Source organism: Toxorhynchites rutilus, chromosome 2 (assembly GCF_029784135.1).
Source record: "Toxorhynchites rutilus septentrionalis strain SRP chromosome 2, ASM2978413v1, whole genome shotgun sequence".
In the NCBI taxonomy this organism is placed as follows: Eukaryota; Metazoa; Arthropoda; class Insecta; order Diptera; family Culicidae; genus Toxorhynchites; species Toxorhynchites rutilus.
This window is the reverse complement of record NC_073745.1, coordinates 240,724,079-240,744,993: the sequence shown is the minus strand read 5'-3', so window position 1 is coordinate 240,744,993 and position 20,915 is coordinate 240,724,079. Positions and strand designations below refer to the sequence as shown.

Genomic DNA, 20,915 nt, shown 5'->3' with positions numbered 1-20,915 from the left:
TGGCTGTGTTTCAAACTTAGATTACCGATGTGAATACTCCTCGATTGAATGACAACGATAAAATAACGCGATTCCTAACAGGCCGATTAATCAGCTCCATTGAAGTTAGCTGGCGTATCGCTGTTTTCCAATTTATGAACGAGACCAAGCAGTTATAAACTAAGCCATGTTGAAAATCACATGCACGTATTTTCTAACAAAGAGACAGCAATAAATATTGATTTTCTATATTTAATTTTTTCTACTTTACGACAAACTTATATTACTTTTTTCAGTTGACGTTTAACTTTTAAGAGATGAAACATGTCAGTTACGTTAATGAAATACACAAAGAAACATCATATAACCTTTCGTTCAAATCATTTAATTCGTTTTTTTATCGGTCACATTCGATTTATTTTAAAGATCGTTAAAATATTCTAACACACTTACAATACATTAGTGTGTTTTATTCAACACCCAAAATATTCACTAGAAATAATTTATTTGGCAGAACAACGTTTGCCTGGTCAGCTAGTATATATATATATATATATATATATATATATATATATATATATATATATATATATATATATATATATATATATATATATATATATATATATAGATTTCTAATATTCACGAATAGATGCATTCAACCTAGCATACAAAAGTTATTCTATCAAGTTTAAAAAAGGTTTATAGCTTTTGAAAACACCGCATCATCAATATTTATCAAAATCTGTCTATTTCCTCAATATAAAAATATACCAAAACCTCATTATCTCAGTGTACGAGTAAGCCTGACATATGGTTTTACATAACACAAAATTACCCTTTCTCGCGTTTATGAAGATAGATGGTAAACACCCGCGTGTCAGTAAACCTAACCGGGAAGAATCTTGACACTGTCAAATCTCAGAACGTCTTCGTTTTACGATTGAACAGTTCGCAAATTTGGCACAGAGTTCAACACACTACAGCCTATAAGCGTTTTGGTGTTTTCATCCCCTCTGATCAGCTGTTTTTTTCTTCTTCGGATCAGATTGGGAAACGGTATGAGGAATTTTCATCGCGCATAATTTACGTCCATCCCTCTAGGAAAAAAAATTAAATTCCATTATCGTGACGTCCGAAATTTCAATTCCATCCACATATAACTTCTTTGTAAGCGTGTTGAAATTGATCAGTATTAATGTCTCTAAAATTCGAATTCTCGGGCGGCTCAACATAGTGGTTCACACCTAATTCAATGCGAAGTCGAAGAGATGTCAGTACCACAGCCGGGAAGTATTCTAATATCTTCTGGCTCTTATCTGCCAATGTGAGATAATTTTTTGCTCTCACCCATGGCTTTCGAAAAATCGATTCGAGTGCGTGTATGCTCGCGAGCGGGTAAAAGATAAATATAACTTCGAGGTGGCTCACTGTCATTGTTGGTTCGCCATTTGCCACGGGTTACAATGTATGTTTTGAACGATATTTAACATTCGTGGTAAGTGCGTCAACGACGCTTCTCAGCATTTAGTTTGAATGAGTCGAAAACACATTCATTATCTTATTGTATTATAGTTGACTGGTGACTAGTTTCGGTTTGCGCAAAAATATATTGTAACCGTGCGTCTCCATGTAATTGTATGTTACCCGTACAAAATAGAACGTCACACTGTCTAGCATCCACGTAAGAGATTTTGTACAGTAGAACCTCGTTTTGCGCTTCTTCGATGGGGGTGATTGTAGAGCGATTCCACCTCAAACAAACCGCCAATCGTTGACCCGACCCTCTCCGATATTATTGCAATTTTGTATATATGGTGATAGTCACCTAAAATCACAATTCTCATTATCATATGACCAATTTTAATTTTGACTGATTTTCCATAAGGGCGTTTGTAGGAAAATGGAACTTTTTTTCAAAAAATCGTAGCTGGAAATCGACATATCTTATCAAATATGACGTTCGACAAAGTTGTTGGAAAATCATAAGACGTAAGATCTTCCATCGATTAACATGGATCGTAGACGGAGCTTTCTACCACAACACTCTTACACGACGGACGTCTTCGATGGAATTTCTCGTGGTATGTCACAAACGGATGTAATCTACCATCAACCGTCTTTGACAAAATCTGCCACGATATTGCAGTGCAAAAGTTGCTAAGCTCGAACTGTCAGCGCCAATATTTTCCATTGGCTGATACTTATTTGATTGAACGCTCCTTCACGGTGAAAATTAGCGATTGTCTCTCTGAACAATTTTTTTCTGTATTATAGTGACTTTCAACACTTTTGGCTGGTTTGTCATTTTTACTTCCATTTTTGGAAGAATGCCGGGAGTGAGAATTGATCTCGTGACCTTTAGTGTGAGAGGTACGGATGTTACCACTACGCCTGATCGTCTCCACCTCTGATGAATTCTCGACTACATCAGAAATGTCTTAGTATATTCATCTTCGTCGTTCAATATTCCAGATCTGCTGCAACAATATAAATTTATATTGGACGTTCCAGGCATTCATTCCCTGTTGATTTTCCACGTGAAAAGTTTCATGCTTGCTTCCTCCAGCGACAATTTTCAATTGATCCAGAAATGATGGGTGGACAATCGTATGACGCGGAATCCAAATTAATGCTTCACGAGCACTTTTTCGAGAGAAGAGCACTCCCATTCTTGGCTGTTATCTCAATGATCTTTCGCTACCCAAACCTAGCTGCGATAGATATCTAAGAATTTTTGTGAACTACGATTTCAACTCTAAATCTCAGGTACGTCGTTGGAGAAGCTTCCCGCAACCTTGGATTCATTATGCGAACTGTGAGAGATTTCGCCAATGTTCCCTGCTTGAAATATCTGTTCAGTACTTTAGTTTTTATCATTCCTATACAAGGGAAAAAATAAATAAGAAAACGAAGCAAAAACATAAATATTGGCTTCATTCTATTCGACCTTAATATCTCACCAGCTATCGAGCTGACAACAGTCTTTTATAATACTGATATCACATACAACAGGGGTCTGTAGACTAGAGCGACTAATTTTTGTTTGTACAATAACAATTGAATACTGAATTATAACACGAATAAATTGGTCTACAGTTGCAATAGCTCGAACACAATAAATCGAAGGTAGAAGAATTAAGTATTATAACACAACGAGATTCTAGAGCATTTACAGGAAACAAGGTCACTCGAATATTATTTATCCGGATAGCACATTTTCCCCAGAAAGAAATTACAGAAAGAATTACAAATTTGTTAGTAATCCTGGAAATTATTTGAAATCTGTGAACACCGCGTGACCGAGAAGCTCATTTGCAAAGAAGGAATAATTCCTAGTAATTATTGAGTTTAGATATTTATAGTAGTTATAGCGGATTTGTTTTTGAACGTGGGTTAGTTCCAACCTGACCCTGTATCAAAAACGTTTTCGGGTTCACGGATGAAACGGTTTGTTGGTGTACGTTATATAGCCTGAGTTGCTCATATTTGTGATGACAAATGTACCGTGTCGATGTCCGGTGGCGATATTCGTGCTTGGAAGGCAAATTACTCTCTATCAGATCAGCAGATCCGATTGCAGTTTAAAATTGTTAAAATTTGAATGAAAATTTCTACCTCACGTTATATGCATTTCATCATATATTTCATCAAAGAATGTTGATGAAAAGAAATCGATCAAATCATTTACACCCTGTTCATTTTTCCAACAACACGAAACGTTATAAGCGCCTAATGACAATGTGTGCGTGTGAAAGAATACACAAGCGCCAGCACAAAAGCAGTATCTTAATTTAAACCACTTACGTCCTTCATCGAGTTGCACCTTGTATTTGATGTTGCAAACCAAGTCGCATCCGATTTCATTTGCAAATTGGCACACTATCGTGCCTCCAAACAGATGTTGATCGCTCGATAACAGGATCAAGACTAGTGAATAGAAATTTAAAATTCTGGTTTTACGTTCAGACCGTGTGAGAACGTTGCCATCAAGCGATGCTTAAATTGCAATATTTCCTCTCTCCAGAGTGTCGCTTGTAGTGACATCATTTCGAGGAAGCAGAGAGCGTCTATTGGCTCGTGCCTCTCTCTCTCTCTCTCTCTCTCTCTCTCTCTCTCCTTCTCTCTGCTGGGAACCTAGAATATCGATGTTAAAATTACGAACGCCATTCGCTTTTATTCATGTAAAAAGCTATTTATTTCAATGGATAATTCTGAGATATATGCAACGATCAATTGCTTAGCGGTCGCGCATCCATCTACTCGCTTTTGTAATAGATGTAAACGGAGGGAGCATGAACAGCAACGTCTGCTCTCTCCTTAGTGTTCATAGAAGAATCATTGCATGTTTCTGCGAGCGATTTACACGTTATTGGTCCGCAGTGATATAAAGTTGAAATGCAAAGAACAAATGCATGAGAAAATTCCACTGATGAAAGCATTGTTTGAGCGCTGGCTGGAACAAGATTATTCACTAGAAATCGACAATCGTTCCTATTATCTATCTATCTATCTATCTATCTATATATATAAAAATGGAGTGATGTCTGTCTGTCTGTCTGATTCTTATAGACTCGGAAACTACTGAACCGATCGACATGAAAATTGGTATGTAGGGGTTTTTGGGGCCGGGGAAGGTTTTCGTGATATTTTGAGACCCCTCCCCCCTCTCTAAGGGGGGGCTGCCATACAAATGAAACACAAATTTCTGCATTACTCGGAAATTAACCAAGCAAACGAAACCAAAGTTGGCATGTGAAAGTTTTAGGGTGCAATAAATGTTTCTATGATGGTTAGATAGTCCTTCTCCCACTCAAAGGGGGGGCTGCCATACAAATGAAACACAAATTTCTGCATTACTCGAGAATTAATCAAGCAAATGAAACCAAATTTGGCATGTGGAGGTTTTAGGATGCAATAAATGTTTCTATGGTGTTAAGATACTCCTTCCCCCTCTCTTAGAGGGGCTGCCGTACAAATGAAACACAAATTTTTGCATTACCCGAGAATTAATCAAGCAAATTAAACCAAATTAGGCATATGGAAACTTTAGGGTGCAATGAATGTTTCTATGGTGGTTAGATACCCCTCCCCCCTCTCTTAGGGGTGGCTGCCATACAAATAAAACACAAATTTCTGCATTACTCGAGAATTAATCAAGCAAATGAAACCAAATTTGGCATGTGGAGGTTTTAGGATGCATTAAATGTTTCTATGGTGTTAAGATACTCCTTCCCCCTCTCTTAGAGGGGGCTGCCGTACAAATGAAACACAAATTTTTGCATTACCCGAGAATTAATCAAGCAAATTAAACCAAATTAGGCATATGGAAACTTTAGGGTGCAATGAATGTTTCTATGGTGGTTAGATACCCCTCCCCCCCCCCTCTCTTAGGGGTGGCTGCCATACAAATAAAAAACAAATTTCTGCATTACTCGCATTAAAATTTGGCTGAAAATCGACCTTCATTGCCTGAGAGGCAATGAAGGCATGGAAAAAAAAATTATCGATTTTAAAGAACCAAGCATGTACATTTTTTTTTTGGCCCAAATCCATCGCCGGGAAGTGGTGGGACGTTCGCAGTAGAAATGTAAATGGAAATAATAATTTAAGTGAAACGATGAGCATATGAAAAATAGATTAACTGTTATGCATTGTGTTTTGAGTTAAAATATGCTTTATTTCTTTTCTTTTCTTAAAAAAAAAGATCAATACATGTTTAACGAGGTCTTACTGTATGCAGTTTTTGCTGCGATTTTCACGCAGAAGCATCATTCGAAATATGACCTTTCAAACGTTCAAGAACCACCTCGCGTCTCCATCGAAACAACGCGAAGACATTGTCTGACGGAATGATGCACGCGAATCATTCATCACCTTCCGCTAGAAAGGTGGGAATGATTAAGTGTCCGCAACAAAGGTGGGTTATTTTTTTGATACTTATACCGCGCTTCACAGATGATTCACAGATTCACGAAAGCATTCAAAATAAACACCGCTCTGGTATAAGATTCAAAATTCATTCTATAAACTGTCTGTGGCCTTGCGGGAGGATAGGTGTGACAAGGAATGGCCACTTCGAGCGTGGGTTGCAATGTTTTAGGCCATGTATTCAGGGTGTTATTTTCGGGCCGAACGCTGCAGTCATCAGCAGGTTTATTGTTTTTTCGCTAAACCACTCAAAAACTGATATGTTCCAGTTGAGAGATTGCCCCACTTCGTGTATTTTGGTCGCTAAGACGTTGCAAAGCTCGACAGAATCTGGTAGAATTAGTAAACATAGCGGTACTTTTTATCGACGAAACTACATCTGCTTTCACTATCAAAAAGAATATCCTCTAAATCACCGTTCAGAAATAGAAAATGTCAAAGTCTGTCTGCTGCGGCCGGTATTTTAATTACTGCCAAAATATTTCTGTCGTTTTCCTCTACCCTTAACTTGATCCCATCACAGAAAGCCATTCCACTTTCTTATTTCCAGAGGTGCCAATCCCAGTCTTCCATCGGAACAAGTGTGTGCACATCGCGCTAAATCGATTTGCACATCCTCGTTCACACATCGTCTATAAGACAGCACCATCGCAACCACCACCGTCACCCATTGACCACCCCAAACACAATGTATTTCGGGGAGTGTACAAAAGCGCGAGGAAAACTTCTAATTTTAGAACCTAACCAAACTAACTTTCCGCACCAACATTTCATCGTGCGCTCACAAACGAAACATTTCAGAAACCGCTTCTAAGAAAAAAAAATACACAAAAAAGCAAACATTCTTTGCCTGCCACCAGTGGCCAAGTTTATTACGAACAATCGAGTAGGATCGGAGCGAAATTATAGATTTCACAATCCACAAAATACCATCTCGCGTTTCCTCCTTTCTTTCACATGCACCCACACACTTGTCGTGCGAATGCAACTTCTTTGGGGCGAAACTTGTTTGTTCGAAGAAATTTCCTCTTTTACGTGAAATTGTGAAATTAGGTGTGTTTTTATTTCTTTTTTTCTTTCTTATTCCTTCCAGCACTGGGCAGAGAGACATCCTATCTGAGCTATCGAGAGCTGAGACCAAAAGTGAACGACCCGGAGCGGCAAGACCACAATGGATTTCTGGAGCTCGATCGCGGCGGCGGGTCCGAACACACCACGTATCGCTCCATCTGCCTAATCGAAACGTCGGAAGGTAAATTTATGAAGCAAAATTTGTACTGATGTTCGATTGTAAATAAAGCTGGTTAGAAATAAATGCTGGGCGGATAGCGGTGAACTAATTGCACAAAAGTAGTTTTTTTATTTGGCTTTAGACACTTGTAGTTTGTTGTTTGACGTTTTATGCTGGTTTCGGTTAAACCGTAGTAATTAGTGTATTCGATTTGGTTGTAGTTTGATTTCACAATAAAACTGACCAATATGAAACTAACTATACTTAGCTCCGACATAACAGACCAAGTGTCAAAACAGTTTGTAAATATATTTGGATCAAAATTGAAACAGAAAAATATCCGAAACGATTAGTTTAATCTAACTTCTACGGAAACAAGTAAAAAACATATGAAACTAATCATCTGGTGTGTTACGCAAATACGATTGGTTCCGTTGGTTTATCATAAGGCACACAAAAATATGTCACACTTGGTTTAGAACATGTTTGCAAAGCTAATGGCCGAACATGTCAACTGTCAATCATTTGTTTCGATAACATTTTGCCATATATTTGAAAATAAATCTTTCTGTGTTTACCTCCCAGAGTTTTTGTTTTTCCTGTGACAGCTGCAATACAGTATCACTAAGATGGATCGCATTTGCAGTCAGCGTTGACGTTTGACAATAGTTAGAGCATATTGTTCTCCTTTCCACTCTCTTTATGTCAGAGGTCTTCTTCTATGCTTCGTATACAGAGCCGATTCCCACTCAAATTTGATTTTTTTATTGAAATAATTTTGAGCGTTCATGTTTCCACATATTTTTTTTCTATCGTATATTCACGATAGAAAAAATAGGCGTCGTGCACAAATTACGTAACGCCAAAAATCCAGATTTTGGACCACCTCCCCCCACCCTATGTAACACAATTTTCTATCTTTAATACACAGTAAGTAACGTAACCTCGACCCCCCCCCCTTTTCGCGTTACGTAATTTGCGCACGACGCCTTAGAGTGATTCAATGGAACACTCTGCGAATTCAATTGAATTCAACGCCTTTCATTTGTTTTCATCATATCAATCTTGAATCTCTTGAATCTGTATATTTATTAGAAACTAGCTGACCCGGCGAACTTCGTCCCGCCCAAAATGAACTTTTTGTTATCAATACCTTCAAACATTCAAGTTTTCTTACTAAGCGAACGATCATGGGTACAATCGCAGAACTGTTCATTTTCTACTCGAACCTTTACTGTTTCCTTTTACTATAAGTTTCCTAGTACTTCAACCAAAACTAGTCATTATAATATCAAATTGTTTTCAGACACAATTCTCGCTCAAGATTTTCCTACCACTTGCAAATAACTTGTTTCTGCGTTGCATGGAATAAATGTTTGATACAAAAAATATGATAGAAAAAAGACAGTCTTAAATCGGACAATTATTTTCTATAGAAGTGCGTTTTATCACATTAAAATCCATTTACACTTTCGAGCAAAGATCAATTTCGTTAGCGCAACATCAAATGGAAGCTTATCACTATGCAATTGTAGAACATATGGGAATTGAATTTTCCAATTTTTTCCATTTTCCTTCAGAGTTTCCGAAAATTATCAAATATGTTTGGTTGAAATATGTGTAATATTTTTATGGCATTCTAGGGATAGGTGTGTGGAATCACCATAGAAACATTTCGTGCCCTCTAGGACCTCCACATGCCTAATTTGGTTCCGTTTGTTGCATTTATTCTCGAGTTATACAGCCCCCCTCCCCTTTAGAGGGGTGGGGTGGGAAGAATGCGGTGGTTTATTGGTGTGCGTTACATAGTCTGATTTGTTTATATTTGCGATGACAAAGTACAGTGTCGACGTCTGGTGGCGATATTAGTGCTTGGGAGGTAAATTATCCTATATCAGATCAGAAGGGCCAAGTGTAGTGTAAAAATATAAAAGTTTGAATGGAAATTTTTACTTCATATTGTTTGATTACATGACACTCTCTTAACCTTTTGTCGATGCATTTCCTGTTTGTTCCACAAATAATTACTATTATAACATAAAATCATCATTAGACACAGTTTTCGTTCAAGATATCTGCGATATCGGAAAAAAACCCTCTTATTTCATCACATAAAGTAAATATTCGATACATTAAAGTAAATTTTCATCCATAATTTTGATTTTGAAAGCATGTTTATTCCTCCAGAATAACCATAATAATTTTCGCCTCCCAATGAAAGCACACGAAGCGTAATGCCGTCTACGCGAATATACCCTTCAAAATCAGAATCCGAATTGGATTACGATTCCAATAATACAAAAGCAAAAGCAGCAGATTTTCCATTTTCATAATCTTTATTTTTAGATTTTCCAAAACAATACTCGGAACTTGACAGTCCAGTATAGTAGTGTTGGTGAATCCGAGTACCAATCCGTGAACCATCTCAGTGCGAAACTAACAGCTTTCGGGGCGAACCTAATGCGACACTAGGTTGAAACTGAGTGTATAATAAAACGTTTTGACAGCAGTTAGTGCGGCACTAGGGTTGATACTGAACAGAAACAAATTCGCTATTAGAGAGGTGGAGGGGTCTCGAACTATCATAAGAACCTTCTCCGGCCCCCAAAAACCGCTACATACAAAAAAACACGGACAGACAGACATCCATTTTCATATATATATATATAAAATAAAACGTATATATATATATATATATATATATAGTCAATTCGATGTTTGCGTTTGCGCTATCGAAATTGATCTTTGTTCGAAACTGGAAATGGATTTTAATGTGATGAAACGCACTCCTATATCTTCTTCTATCTATACCAAAATAAGGATCGCCAGATGTGTTGATAAGAGCAGAACTCGAGAAAGGAATTGTCCAATTTAGGGCTGTCTTTATTCTATCATATTTTCTGTATAAAACATTTATTCCATGTAACGGAGAAACATGTTATTTACAAGTGGTTGAAAAATCTCGAACGAGAATTGTGTCGGAAAATAATCTGATATTATAATGATGATTTTTGTTAGAAATACTAGGAATTTTATAGTAAAAAATAAATTCACCGGAGACGAATAGAAGATCAAATAGTTCTGCGATTGGACTCATGAACTTGCTCATAGTAAGAAAACGTGAATGTTTGATGGTATTGATAACAAACAAAAATTTTTGGCGGGACGAAGATTGCCGGGTCAGCTAGTCAACTTATAAATCTCGTCATTTCTGCTATATCCTTTTTTACCTTGCCACACGTTGTCAGCTTCAATTTGATGATTGTCTAATTCTTCTCGACTGGTTGAACTAGGGACATTTGGGTTGAGATCTTTATCAGACGACCAAAACTTCGTACAATCTTTATGTGCTTCCATATATGGTAGCGCGCATTTTATCATGCGATTTTCCTTTTGAATCTTCGAGCTCATTTTCTAATTTGTATGGAAAACCTCGGTTTTTGTCCGCAACTACATTTCTGACTGATATTATGCTGACTATACAGCCTCTCACGCCAAAGCGATACAGTGGCTCTCAGTTCTCGTTCTCGTTCTCGTTTTCGTTCCATTTCCATTTTGCGTGTTCTTTACGGCCAATTGTGATAGATTCAGGACCAAAGGACCACCGTTTTTCTAGTACTCATAGTTGAAGAGTTGTACTATACAATTCAATGCCAAAGTCGCCAAAAACAAGAATGTTATGTGATGAATGGCCGTTATAGTTTAGGGGGTCGGGTCAAAGCTCTCCTCTCCCATGAGTAAATGCTGTACAATTATGGGTGGATAGCCCTTTTTTTGTTACTTTTAAGCTCATTTGACCCATATCGTACCAGCAACTTTGATCATTCTTCATGGTTTTGGAGTGCAGTAATGTTTCGACATCAAATGATAAATTAGTTTATTAGCTACGACTTACCATCAATTTCATTCACTTTTGTATAACTTTATTGGACAATAAAATTGATTTAAATCAACTATTAGCGACAAGAGCATAACCAAACATAATCTAATGAATGTGTCTCCGGACAATTGTTTGGTTGTGATACTTTTCCGACCACGGAAATGTCTGAGGATGCTACACACGTTTGCTCCCAATTGTTACAACTTTTTAAAATCTGAAAGTACATTCGCCACAGAATAGGGGACCTCCAACAATCTGCTGTCAAAAGGTTCCTGAACCGATCATTAGGAGTGCTGTAGCGAAAGGAACAGTGCGGAGCAAACTATATATGTGGGGAATCGAATATAAAATTCAATGCAATATCGTTCACTACCCACATTCCTTTAACCCTTTGTCTACGGCAGTTTGCTCCGTCGGAGTGCTACCGCTGAACGGAGGAATACCGTATGTACAGTGATCACAACCATACTAATCATGCCTAAGCTCGAAAAGCTGTCAAATTAATATGCTATACAGGGAAACCTGTTTTTGTGCGGGGGATAGGGACCGCACATAAAAAAAATCGCATGAAAAAATTGTACTAATCTTCACCAGTAGCTTCCAAAAATGGTGTTCGCTACACAATTTGAAAAAAAAACTTTTTTAATGCGGCGGATAGTTAGTAATTATGCCGAAAATGTATTGAGTTTCTAGTTCGCTACTCCATTTATTTTCATTACATTATTTCGGAAGGTAAAACATCAATGAACTGTAATACATAGGCCATTGTCAGAAACACGTCGTAGTTTAGTCAAGACACTCGAATACTATTAGTATCAACTTCCTTAAGACTCTTCCAGATGTGACATACCAATTGCTTCACATTTTGGGTCAAAAACCACAGAAACGTCACAGAAACGTGGTTATGAGCATTCGAAGTTCCCTCGGTTCCACTTTCATTTTCGAACAACCTCGTCGAACATTATACACTCGACAAAAAAATTAGAGGAACAGAGTGCGAATTCGGAAATGTTCAGTTATTTTTGACATGCTGTAACTTCGTGACCAGAAAATCGTTCACTACCTCAACACACATCGAAATAAAAATATGTACCTAAAACATTTTAATACCTGAAATACCTTGTCAAAATGATGTGCGAGGGTCGTTCAAAAATAAGTTTCAGTGCCTCAGAAATCGCGGAGAAATAAAGTTAGGGGCTGTCCACATACCACGTGGACAGAAAAATCATGTTTTTGAACACCCCCCTTCCCCACCGTGGACAAACGTGGACTTTTCCTATACCCCTCCTCCTGTTGTCCACGTGGACATAGCACCAATTATTTCTAAAAAGATCAAAATAAAATTGAGCCTCGTTTAAATTTCATTTTGGGATTGCTTCTATTTTCTATTTCATAGTTTTATAGATAAAAATGTTAGCTTAATTAATAATAACGGTTTGTTTTAAATTCATTTATTCATGTTCCAACATTCCCCGGAAAGTTATTTGTATTGCTATTTAGTTTCTTCCCAAATCCACTTATATTGTCAGATTGTTTTCACCGCTAAAATCCACATACAAAATTTACTTGTGAATTTATTCTTGGGAATTCCTCATTTCAATACTCCATTAATACCCGCCGTAAGTTGATTGAGCTGTATATGTTTTCAAAAAAAAATCAGACAAAGAAATCTAGGGCTTCATTACAAAATGGTTATTGGAATCACGGAACAAAGCAGCAGTGATATTGAAAAAATCGGTATCGGTCATGCTATTCAAATTATAAGAATGTCGCGTTAAATTATGTAGTTGGTATGTTTAACACACAAATGGCAGCTCAAATAAACAATAAACCCGCATCGTAATCGCTGGCTTCATGTACCAATGATCTTTCTGCTCAACCTCGTAAGTCTTGGAAAATTTTGTTCCCGAATTCGTACCGGCTTTAACCCTCTAACGGACTGTGAGAACTAGGCATTTAATCAACGCAAATTACAATACAGGAACATGTTTACATGCTGAAGTACACAGAAGATTTTTTTCAATAAACAAAACAACTAAAAACATTGAAAAAATTGGTGGCATTATAGTTGCCACCTGCCCGTCTAGAGGTAAACACTTGACGGTAAAAATGTTTTTCTTATATTTGAATTCTTGATGTTAGTTTCAACAAAAACAATCAATAAAATTCATGGTCAGACTCAGTAGGTCCTGAACAGTTCAAATGTATTGAAAACTTCAACAAATAGACTGTTTTTCAATGACTTTTCGGGAAATTTGCTCTCGCTGCTCTAAATTGGGAGTTGTTAACATGAAAATAACTATAAAATGAACGGTTTTAAAGTTTTTCGCGCCCAAAAAAATCAGGCACGTTGCTAGATATCAGAACTAGTTACCACAGTTAGGCTAGAAGTAATAATTTATTGTTAAAGAAGAGAAAAAATAAAATCGTTGATGGAAATATAGTTACCACTACCAGTAAAAGGGTTCAGATACACAATTATTCGAATATATTGGGTCATTTAAAAAGTATCCGCGTTTTTCCGTTCAATTTCTGAATAATTTTTTTGAAGTAAGACTACGTCTAACAGGAAGATTGGGGGGTAAAATGAAAATCTAGGCACTGAACAAGTAGGAAAAAATCAAACATTTCGAGCGCTTATAACTCGATCATTTCTTAATAGATCGCAAAGATGTTTGCAGGGTCTGGGCTATACCGTGGATCCATTCCGTAACATCTAAGCCCAACCTCCCAAAACATGTTTGGTTTCTCTTAAAAAACTGGGCAAGGTTCTTTTTCATGCTATTCTATAAGTCGAAATTATTGCGCTCAAGAAAAGTGGCCCGAACAATTGATAAACGGAAGGTGCAATATCTGGTGAGGGCGACGGGTGAAATAGCACACCTTAGGGAAACATAACATTTTCGGCCTGTCAAAGAGAATGAAATTTGACATTGTCCGGTGGAATACGACGTCTATCATATTGCCTAATTCTGTTAGTTTGTTCTGGATCGCTGACTTTAATTTCGTTTAGTTATAAGCAGTACTTATCGAAGCTTTGTAAAAGCACATAAATCAGAATTCCTTTCCAATCTCACCAGACACAAGATGCAATAGTATGGAATCGATATATAGTAGCGTTCTACGTAACCAAGCTTCACCAGGTAATTCGTTGTTCATTTTCCTTTGGTTCATCAACTTTGGAGTTCTCGAAAGACAGAGATAACAAGAAACCCGTACCTAAGAAAACTATGTCGTGCATTTTTTCATATTACAAGATTCCGAGTATCTTTGATGGTGTCTTCGTCCTGGCGGAATGTAAATAAGTTCATCAGTCTCAGTTCATGTGCGTTACTCTCAGAATACGCATTTCAGCGAAACAGTTCAACGAGATGAAAAAATATGGTCTTTTATTGATAAATACGGAGTACACGTAAGGAGCGACAAGATTGAAATTCGATGAAAATGCAGAGCAGATTTCATTCATTTTTGATTATATTGTATTTTCAGAAATATTCATTTTATGTGTCCACGTGGACATTATCTAAACCACCTCCTCCCTCACCGTAGACAAGTGTGGACATTTTCCTACCCCCTACCCCCCATAATGTTGTCCACGTGGTATGTGGACAGCCCCTTAGGACAAAAAACAAGGTGATTTTCGTAATCAACGTTTTATTTTCTATTTTTCTACATAAAGGGTGTGTCACATCAAATTGCATCACGGAAAAAACGCTGTAGAAATTTAATTTTTAGGAATTATATCTTCAGCTTTCGCTTATAATCAGATAAGAGTGTATAGATCACGTTGGCCATGCTTCACTGTCAATTTTTCGTAAATTTGGAAAAATGTCGTCGAACGAAAAAGAGCGTCGTGAATTAATCCTGCGCACTCATTTCGAGAAACCGGAGTTGTCACATCGGGACATCGGTAAGATGTTGGGAATCGTCCAATCCACGGTCAGCAGAGTACTAAAACGATACTTCGAGAACCTAACCATCGACCGGAAGGTGAAGAACGGCAAAAATGGATGCTCCGTCAGTGAAAAAGATCACAAGCGCGTAAATAGTTAAGCAGTTTAGACGTGATCCGAGAAGTTCGGTCCGGGATGTCGCCAATAAGCTGAATTTGTCAAGTTCATTCGTCCAGCGGACCAAGCAGCGGGAGTGCCTGCGTACATACAAGGTTCAGAAGGCTCCTAACCGCGACGAAAGGCAAAACATGGTGGGGAAGACGCGAGCCCGGAAGCTGTACACCGAAATGCTGACGAAGCCGCATTGCCTGGTAATGGACGACGAAACCTACGTTAAAGCGGACTTTCGTCAGCTGCCGGGCCTGTTGTTCTTCTCCGCAGAGAACAAATTCAGCGTTCCGGAGGAGATTCGCAAGCAGAAACTATCCAAGTTTGCCAAAAAGTACATGGTATGGCAAGCGATCTTCTCTTGCGGGAAGCGGAGCGCCCCCTTCGTGATGACCGGCACGGTAAACGGGCAGGTTTACCTTAAAGAGTGCCTACAGAAGCGCTTACTAGCACTATTGAAGCAGCACGAGGGCCCGACCATCTTCTGGCCGGATCTCGCTTCGTGCCACTATTCAAAGGACGTGTTGGAGTGGTACGAAGCCAACGGGGTCACCTTCGTGCCAAAGGAAATGAACCCGCCCAACGCGCCGGAACTTCGCCCAATAGAGAAATATTGGGCGATTATGAAGCAGGCCCTCCGAAAGAACCCAAAAGTTGTCAAATCGGAGGCGGACTTCAAGAGAAAATGGATTTCTGTTCAAAAAAAACTACAATCTGACGTTGTACAGAACCTTATGGACGGGATAAAGAGGTAGGTGCGAGCATACTGGCTTGGGCTCGAAGTATGAATAAAAAGAAAATGCCAAAAGTTGTTCAATAGTTTTTATTTTACTGTCTAAAGTTTTCAAAAAGATCGGTCTACTGGGCGAATTTCTACAGCGTTTTTTCCGTGATGCAATTTGATGTGACACACCCTTTAATCGCCGTAACGTTCGAGGCATTTTTCATAGCGTGGCACGAGTTTTTCTATTCCGAGCGCGAAGTGCGTAGCGTCCAACTTTTTTAAGTACGATGTAACTGCTTCACGAATTTCTTCAGTATTATCGAATCGTTGACCGAACGTCTGTTTCATCATCCCATCGATATGCGTTGATTCAAGTTACAGCATGTCAAAAATCACTTAAAATTTCCGACTTCGCACTCTCTTCCTCTAATTTTTATGTCGAAAGTATTTTTATATATTTTTTTTAAAGTCTCATGATTACGTGGCTTAGAAGTTTTTTTATTGGGATACTCATAAAAGAATATTCGCAATTTAAGTCGGTCATATAATCATAGACTTTTTTTGCTTTGTAGCGTGTGCAGAAGCTTGAAAATTGGAAAGAGTCGTATCAGTTGTTTTTCGTTTATTTGAAATATTGATCATTGAAGATAATTACATTTTTAAAGAAAAACTAGCTGACCCGGCAGACTTCGTCCCACCCAAAATTTATTTTTCGTTATCACATCCACGTTTTCTTACTAAGCGCACGTTCATGGATCGAATCGCAGAACTGTTCATTGATTGATCTTCTTAACTAATTAAATTATTTTACTATAAAATTTCAGTACTTCTACCAAAATATTATAAACATAATATCGGATTATTTTCAGACACAATTTTCGTGCAAGATTTTTGATCCACTTGCAAATAACATGTTTCTCCGTTACATGGAATAAACGTTTGACACAGAAAATATGATAGATTGAAGACAGCCCTAAATCGGACAATTCCTCTCGGGAGTTTTGCTCTTATCAACACATTCGGCGATCCATTTTCAATTATACTGATAGAAGACGATATAGGAGTGCGTTTTATCACATTAAAATCCATTTCCACTTTTGAACGAAGATCAATTTCGTTATCGCAAATATCAAATGGACCAAGAGCGCTTGTCAATATGTAATTGTAGAACACATGCGAATTGAATTTGTTGAATTTTCCCATTTTCCGTCAGAGTTTTCCGAAAATTTCCAATTGTCATGTTTGGTTGAAATATGTGCATTATTTTTATGGAACCTCCTCTACTTTCCAGAGGAGGAAAGGGAGTCCTACCGTCATAGAAACATTTCTAGTACCTAAAAACCCTCACATCCCAAATTTGGCTCTATTTGCTCCATTTGTGTTTCATTTGTATGCCAGCTCCCCCTAACCGACTTAAAAACATTTATTGCACCCTGAAATCTCCACATGCCAAATTTGGTTTCATTTGCTTGATTAATTCTCGAGTTATGCAGAAATTTGTGTTTCATTTGTATGGCAGTCACATTAAAATCCATTTCCGGTTTCGAACAAAGAGCAATTTCGCTAACGCAAACATCAAATGGACTAACAGCACTTGTCACTATGTAGATCATATGGGAATTTAATTTTCCGAATTTTCCCTTTTTCCTTCAGAGTTTTCCGAAAATATTCAATTGCCATGTTTGGCTGGAATATTTTTGGTTGAAATATGTGTAATATATTTATGGAATCCCCTCTCCATTCCAGAGGAGGGAGGGGTGTCATACCATTATAGAAACATTTCTCATACCCAAAAACCCTCATATCCCAAATTGTGCTTGAATAGCTTTCGGGTTATGCAGAAATTTGTGTTTCATTTGTACGAAAACCTTCCCCGGGCCCAAAAACCCCTACATACCAATTTTCATGTTGATCGGTTCAGTAGTTTCCGAGTCCATGAAAATCAGACAGACAGATAGAAACTCATTTATATATATATATATATATATATATATATATATATATATATATATATATATATATATATATATATATAGATATATATATATATATATATATATATATATATATATATATATATATATATATATATATATATATATATATATATATATATATATATATATATATATATATATATAAAAATGGAGTGATGTCTGTCTGTCTGTCTGATTCTTATAGACTTGGAAACTACTGAACCGATCGACATGAAAATTGGTATGTAGGGGTTTTTGGGGCCGGGGAAGGTTTTCGTGATATTTTGAGACCCCTCCCCCCTCTCTAAGGGGGGGGCTGCCATACAAATGAAACACAAATTTCTGCATTACTCGGAAATTAACCAAGCAAACGAAACCAAAGTTGGCATGTGAAAGTTTTAGGGTGCAATAAATTTTTCTATGATGGTTAGACAGTCCTTCCCCCACTCAAAGGGGGGGCTGCCATACAAATGAAACACAAATTTCTGCATTACTCGAGAATTAATCAAGCAAATGAAACCAAATTTGGCATGTGGAGGTTTTAGGATGCAATAAATGTTTGTATGATGTTAAGATACTCCTGCGGTATTTCCGCAAGGTGTCGTTGTAAGCGCGTAGTTCTAGTTGTATTCATTGTATCGAGTCATACTATAGCTTGTTGGAAAGGTATTTCTGCGCGCTATAATATGGTCCTTGACAGTGTTTTGTTTGGTTAAGTCGTTCGTGAGTTATAGTGTCGCAAATATGGAGCAAAATAAAGAGAAAATCCGACATATTTTTCAGTACTACTATGACAAAGGCAAAAATGCATCTCAAGCTGCCAATAAAATTTGTGCAGTTTATGGACCCGATACAGTTTCCATTTCCACCGCACAGCGATTGTTTCAACGTTTTCGTTCTGTTGTAGAGGTCGTCAAAGATGCGCCACGCTCCGGAAGGCCTGTCGTCGAAAATTGCGACAAAATCGCTGAATTAGCCGAGAAAGACCGGCATAGTAGCAGCCGTAGCATCGGCCAAGAGCTGGGGAGAAGTCGTCAAACCGTTATTAACCATTTGAAGAAGCTTGGATTCACAAAGAAGCTCGATGTATGGGTGCCACACACGTTGACGCAAAAAAACATCTTTGACCGTATCGACGCATGTGAATCGCTGCTGAATCGCAACAAAATCGACCCGTTTCTGAAGCGGATGGTGACTGGCGATGAAAAGTGGGTCACTTACGACAACGTGAAGCGCAAACGGTCGTGGTCGAAGCCCGCTGAAGCGGCTCAGACGGTGGCCAAGCCCTCATTAACGGCCAGGAAGGTTCTGCTGTGTGTTTGGTGGGATTGTCAAGGAATAATCTATTATGAGCTGCTTCCCTATGGCCAAACGCTCAATTCGTACCTGTACTGCCAACAACTGGACCGCTTGAAGGTAGCACTCATGAAGAAGAGGCCATCTTTGATAAACAGAGGCCGCATTGTCTTCCATCAGGACAACGCCAGGCCACACACTTCTTTGGTGACGCGCCAGAAGCTCCGGGAGCTCGGATGGGAGGTTCTTTTGCATCCGCCGTATAGTCCGGACCTTGCACCAAGTGACTACCACCTGTTTTTGTCCATGGCGAACGAGCTAGCTGGTCAGAAGTTAGCCACAAAAGAGGCCTGTGAAAATTGGCTATCCGAGTGCCAATAAGGAAGCGAGCTTCTATAACAGGGGTATTATGAAGTTGGCATCTCGTTGGGAACAAGTCATCGAACAAAACGGCGCATATTTGACTTAGAACAGATTATTGTAACTAATTTTATGAACAAATGAAAATTAAAAAAAAATACCGCAGGACTTTTTTGATATATATATATATATATATATATATATATATATATATATATATATATATATATATATATATATATATATATATATATATATATATATATATATATATATATATATATCTTAAGATTAAATAGAGACCAAAGAAGAAGAATGAAGATGAAAAATAGACAGATACATAGTAACTTCAATTCTATTAAATTTAATCCGAGAGAAAGGAATTGAAACACACACTTTGTCGAGAAAATTGAGAACGTCTCTGTTTTTTACAGGTTATTGAAAAAAGTTATACAAATTAAATTATTAAAGATTAAAAAAATTAAAATTAATTATGGATAGAGACGATACATAGAGACGATGGATGGAGACGAGCTCAATCAAGTGGTCGGTATGTTAAAAAAGAGCTGAGACTCAATAGAACCTGGTCGAGTTGAATTCATTAAAAAAATACGTTTATTGCCAATAGGTAACCAGAAAAGAGTGTGAGTAAATGAGAGTGAAAGTGAAAGCGTAGCGTGAATTCTTCACTCATAATCCACTAATAATAATGCGCTGTGGACCATATTTGGAGAGCTGTCATATTGACCAAACCCGTGTCAGTATTCATCCTTATCGAAATAACAACTCAGGGATTCTGCACTGCTCATGCGTAAAATTTGAAATGAAAGCACATCTATACAGCACTTCCCTTAAAAATAAGTTTAAGTGTGTCTCAATAAACCTATATTTCCCGCTATCAATTGGAATGAAGTTTTGAAAGACTGATACGTTATTCATTATTCAACATCCTATTGCATTGTAAGTTACCTTCAGAATCCAACAGAAGTTTAAATCTCAATGCAATAAAATATTGCGTCTTTACGTCGAAATCAACTAGCAGGTCAATCGGTTTCGAGTTAACAACCTTGAATATCCGCCATCATAGATTAAAAAGCAATAATAATCACAAAATCCCTTCAAAACACTTCCATTTTCCACTGTATCCGTACTCTTCATATTATATTTGTTTTGTTTCGTTCACAGCTAATAGTCACAAAAATGTATGGTTTCATTCATTAAATTTGTTCAATTCCAATTCCAAACTGGATTCTCAACTATAGGAAACACTAAAGATGACCTTTTAGAAATCTACTACACTCGTCACGTCCATCCGTTTATGGAATGTAAAACCATTAATCTGATACATATCAGGTTCTTCATTCAGCTTTAGTTTGATTTCATTCCTCATTTTCAGTTACTTTTTCGATTAACATCTAGAGTTTGCCGTGCCCAGCAACGATAATCGAATTGTAAATTGTAACTAACTCACTCATCA

General features: G+C 37.6%; 1 protein-coding gene across 2 annotated transcripts in view; it reads left to right on the top strand.

Moving 5' to 3' along the window:
* LOC129768508 (titin) overlaps positions 1–20,715 on the top strand; it is a 240,920-nt gene extending 220,205 nt beyond the window's left edge. Inside the window, exons 14-15 of one of the 2 annotated variants that reach the window (XM_055770211.1) lie at positions 7,004–7,162; positions 20,624–20,715. In XM_055770211.1, coding sequence (XP_055626186.1) covers positions 7,004–7,162; positions 20,624–20,700 — 236 coding nt within the window. In that variant the 3' untranslated portion in view covers positions 20,701–20,715. Of the gene's footprint in view, positions 1–7,003; positions 7,228–20,623 lie in introns of those variants that run through there. The other variant, XM_055770212.1, reaches the window with a different exon arrangement.
* The last annotated feature ends 200 nt before the right edge of the window (positions 20,716–20,915 follow it).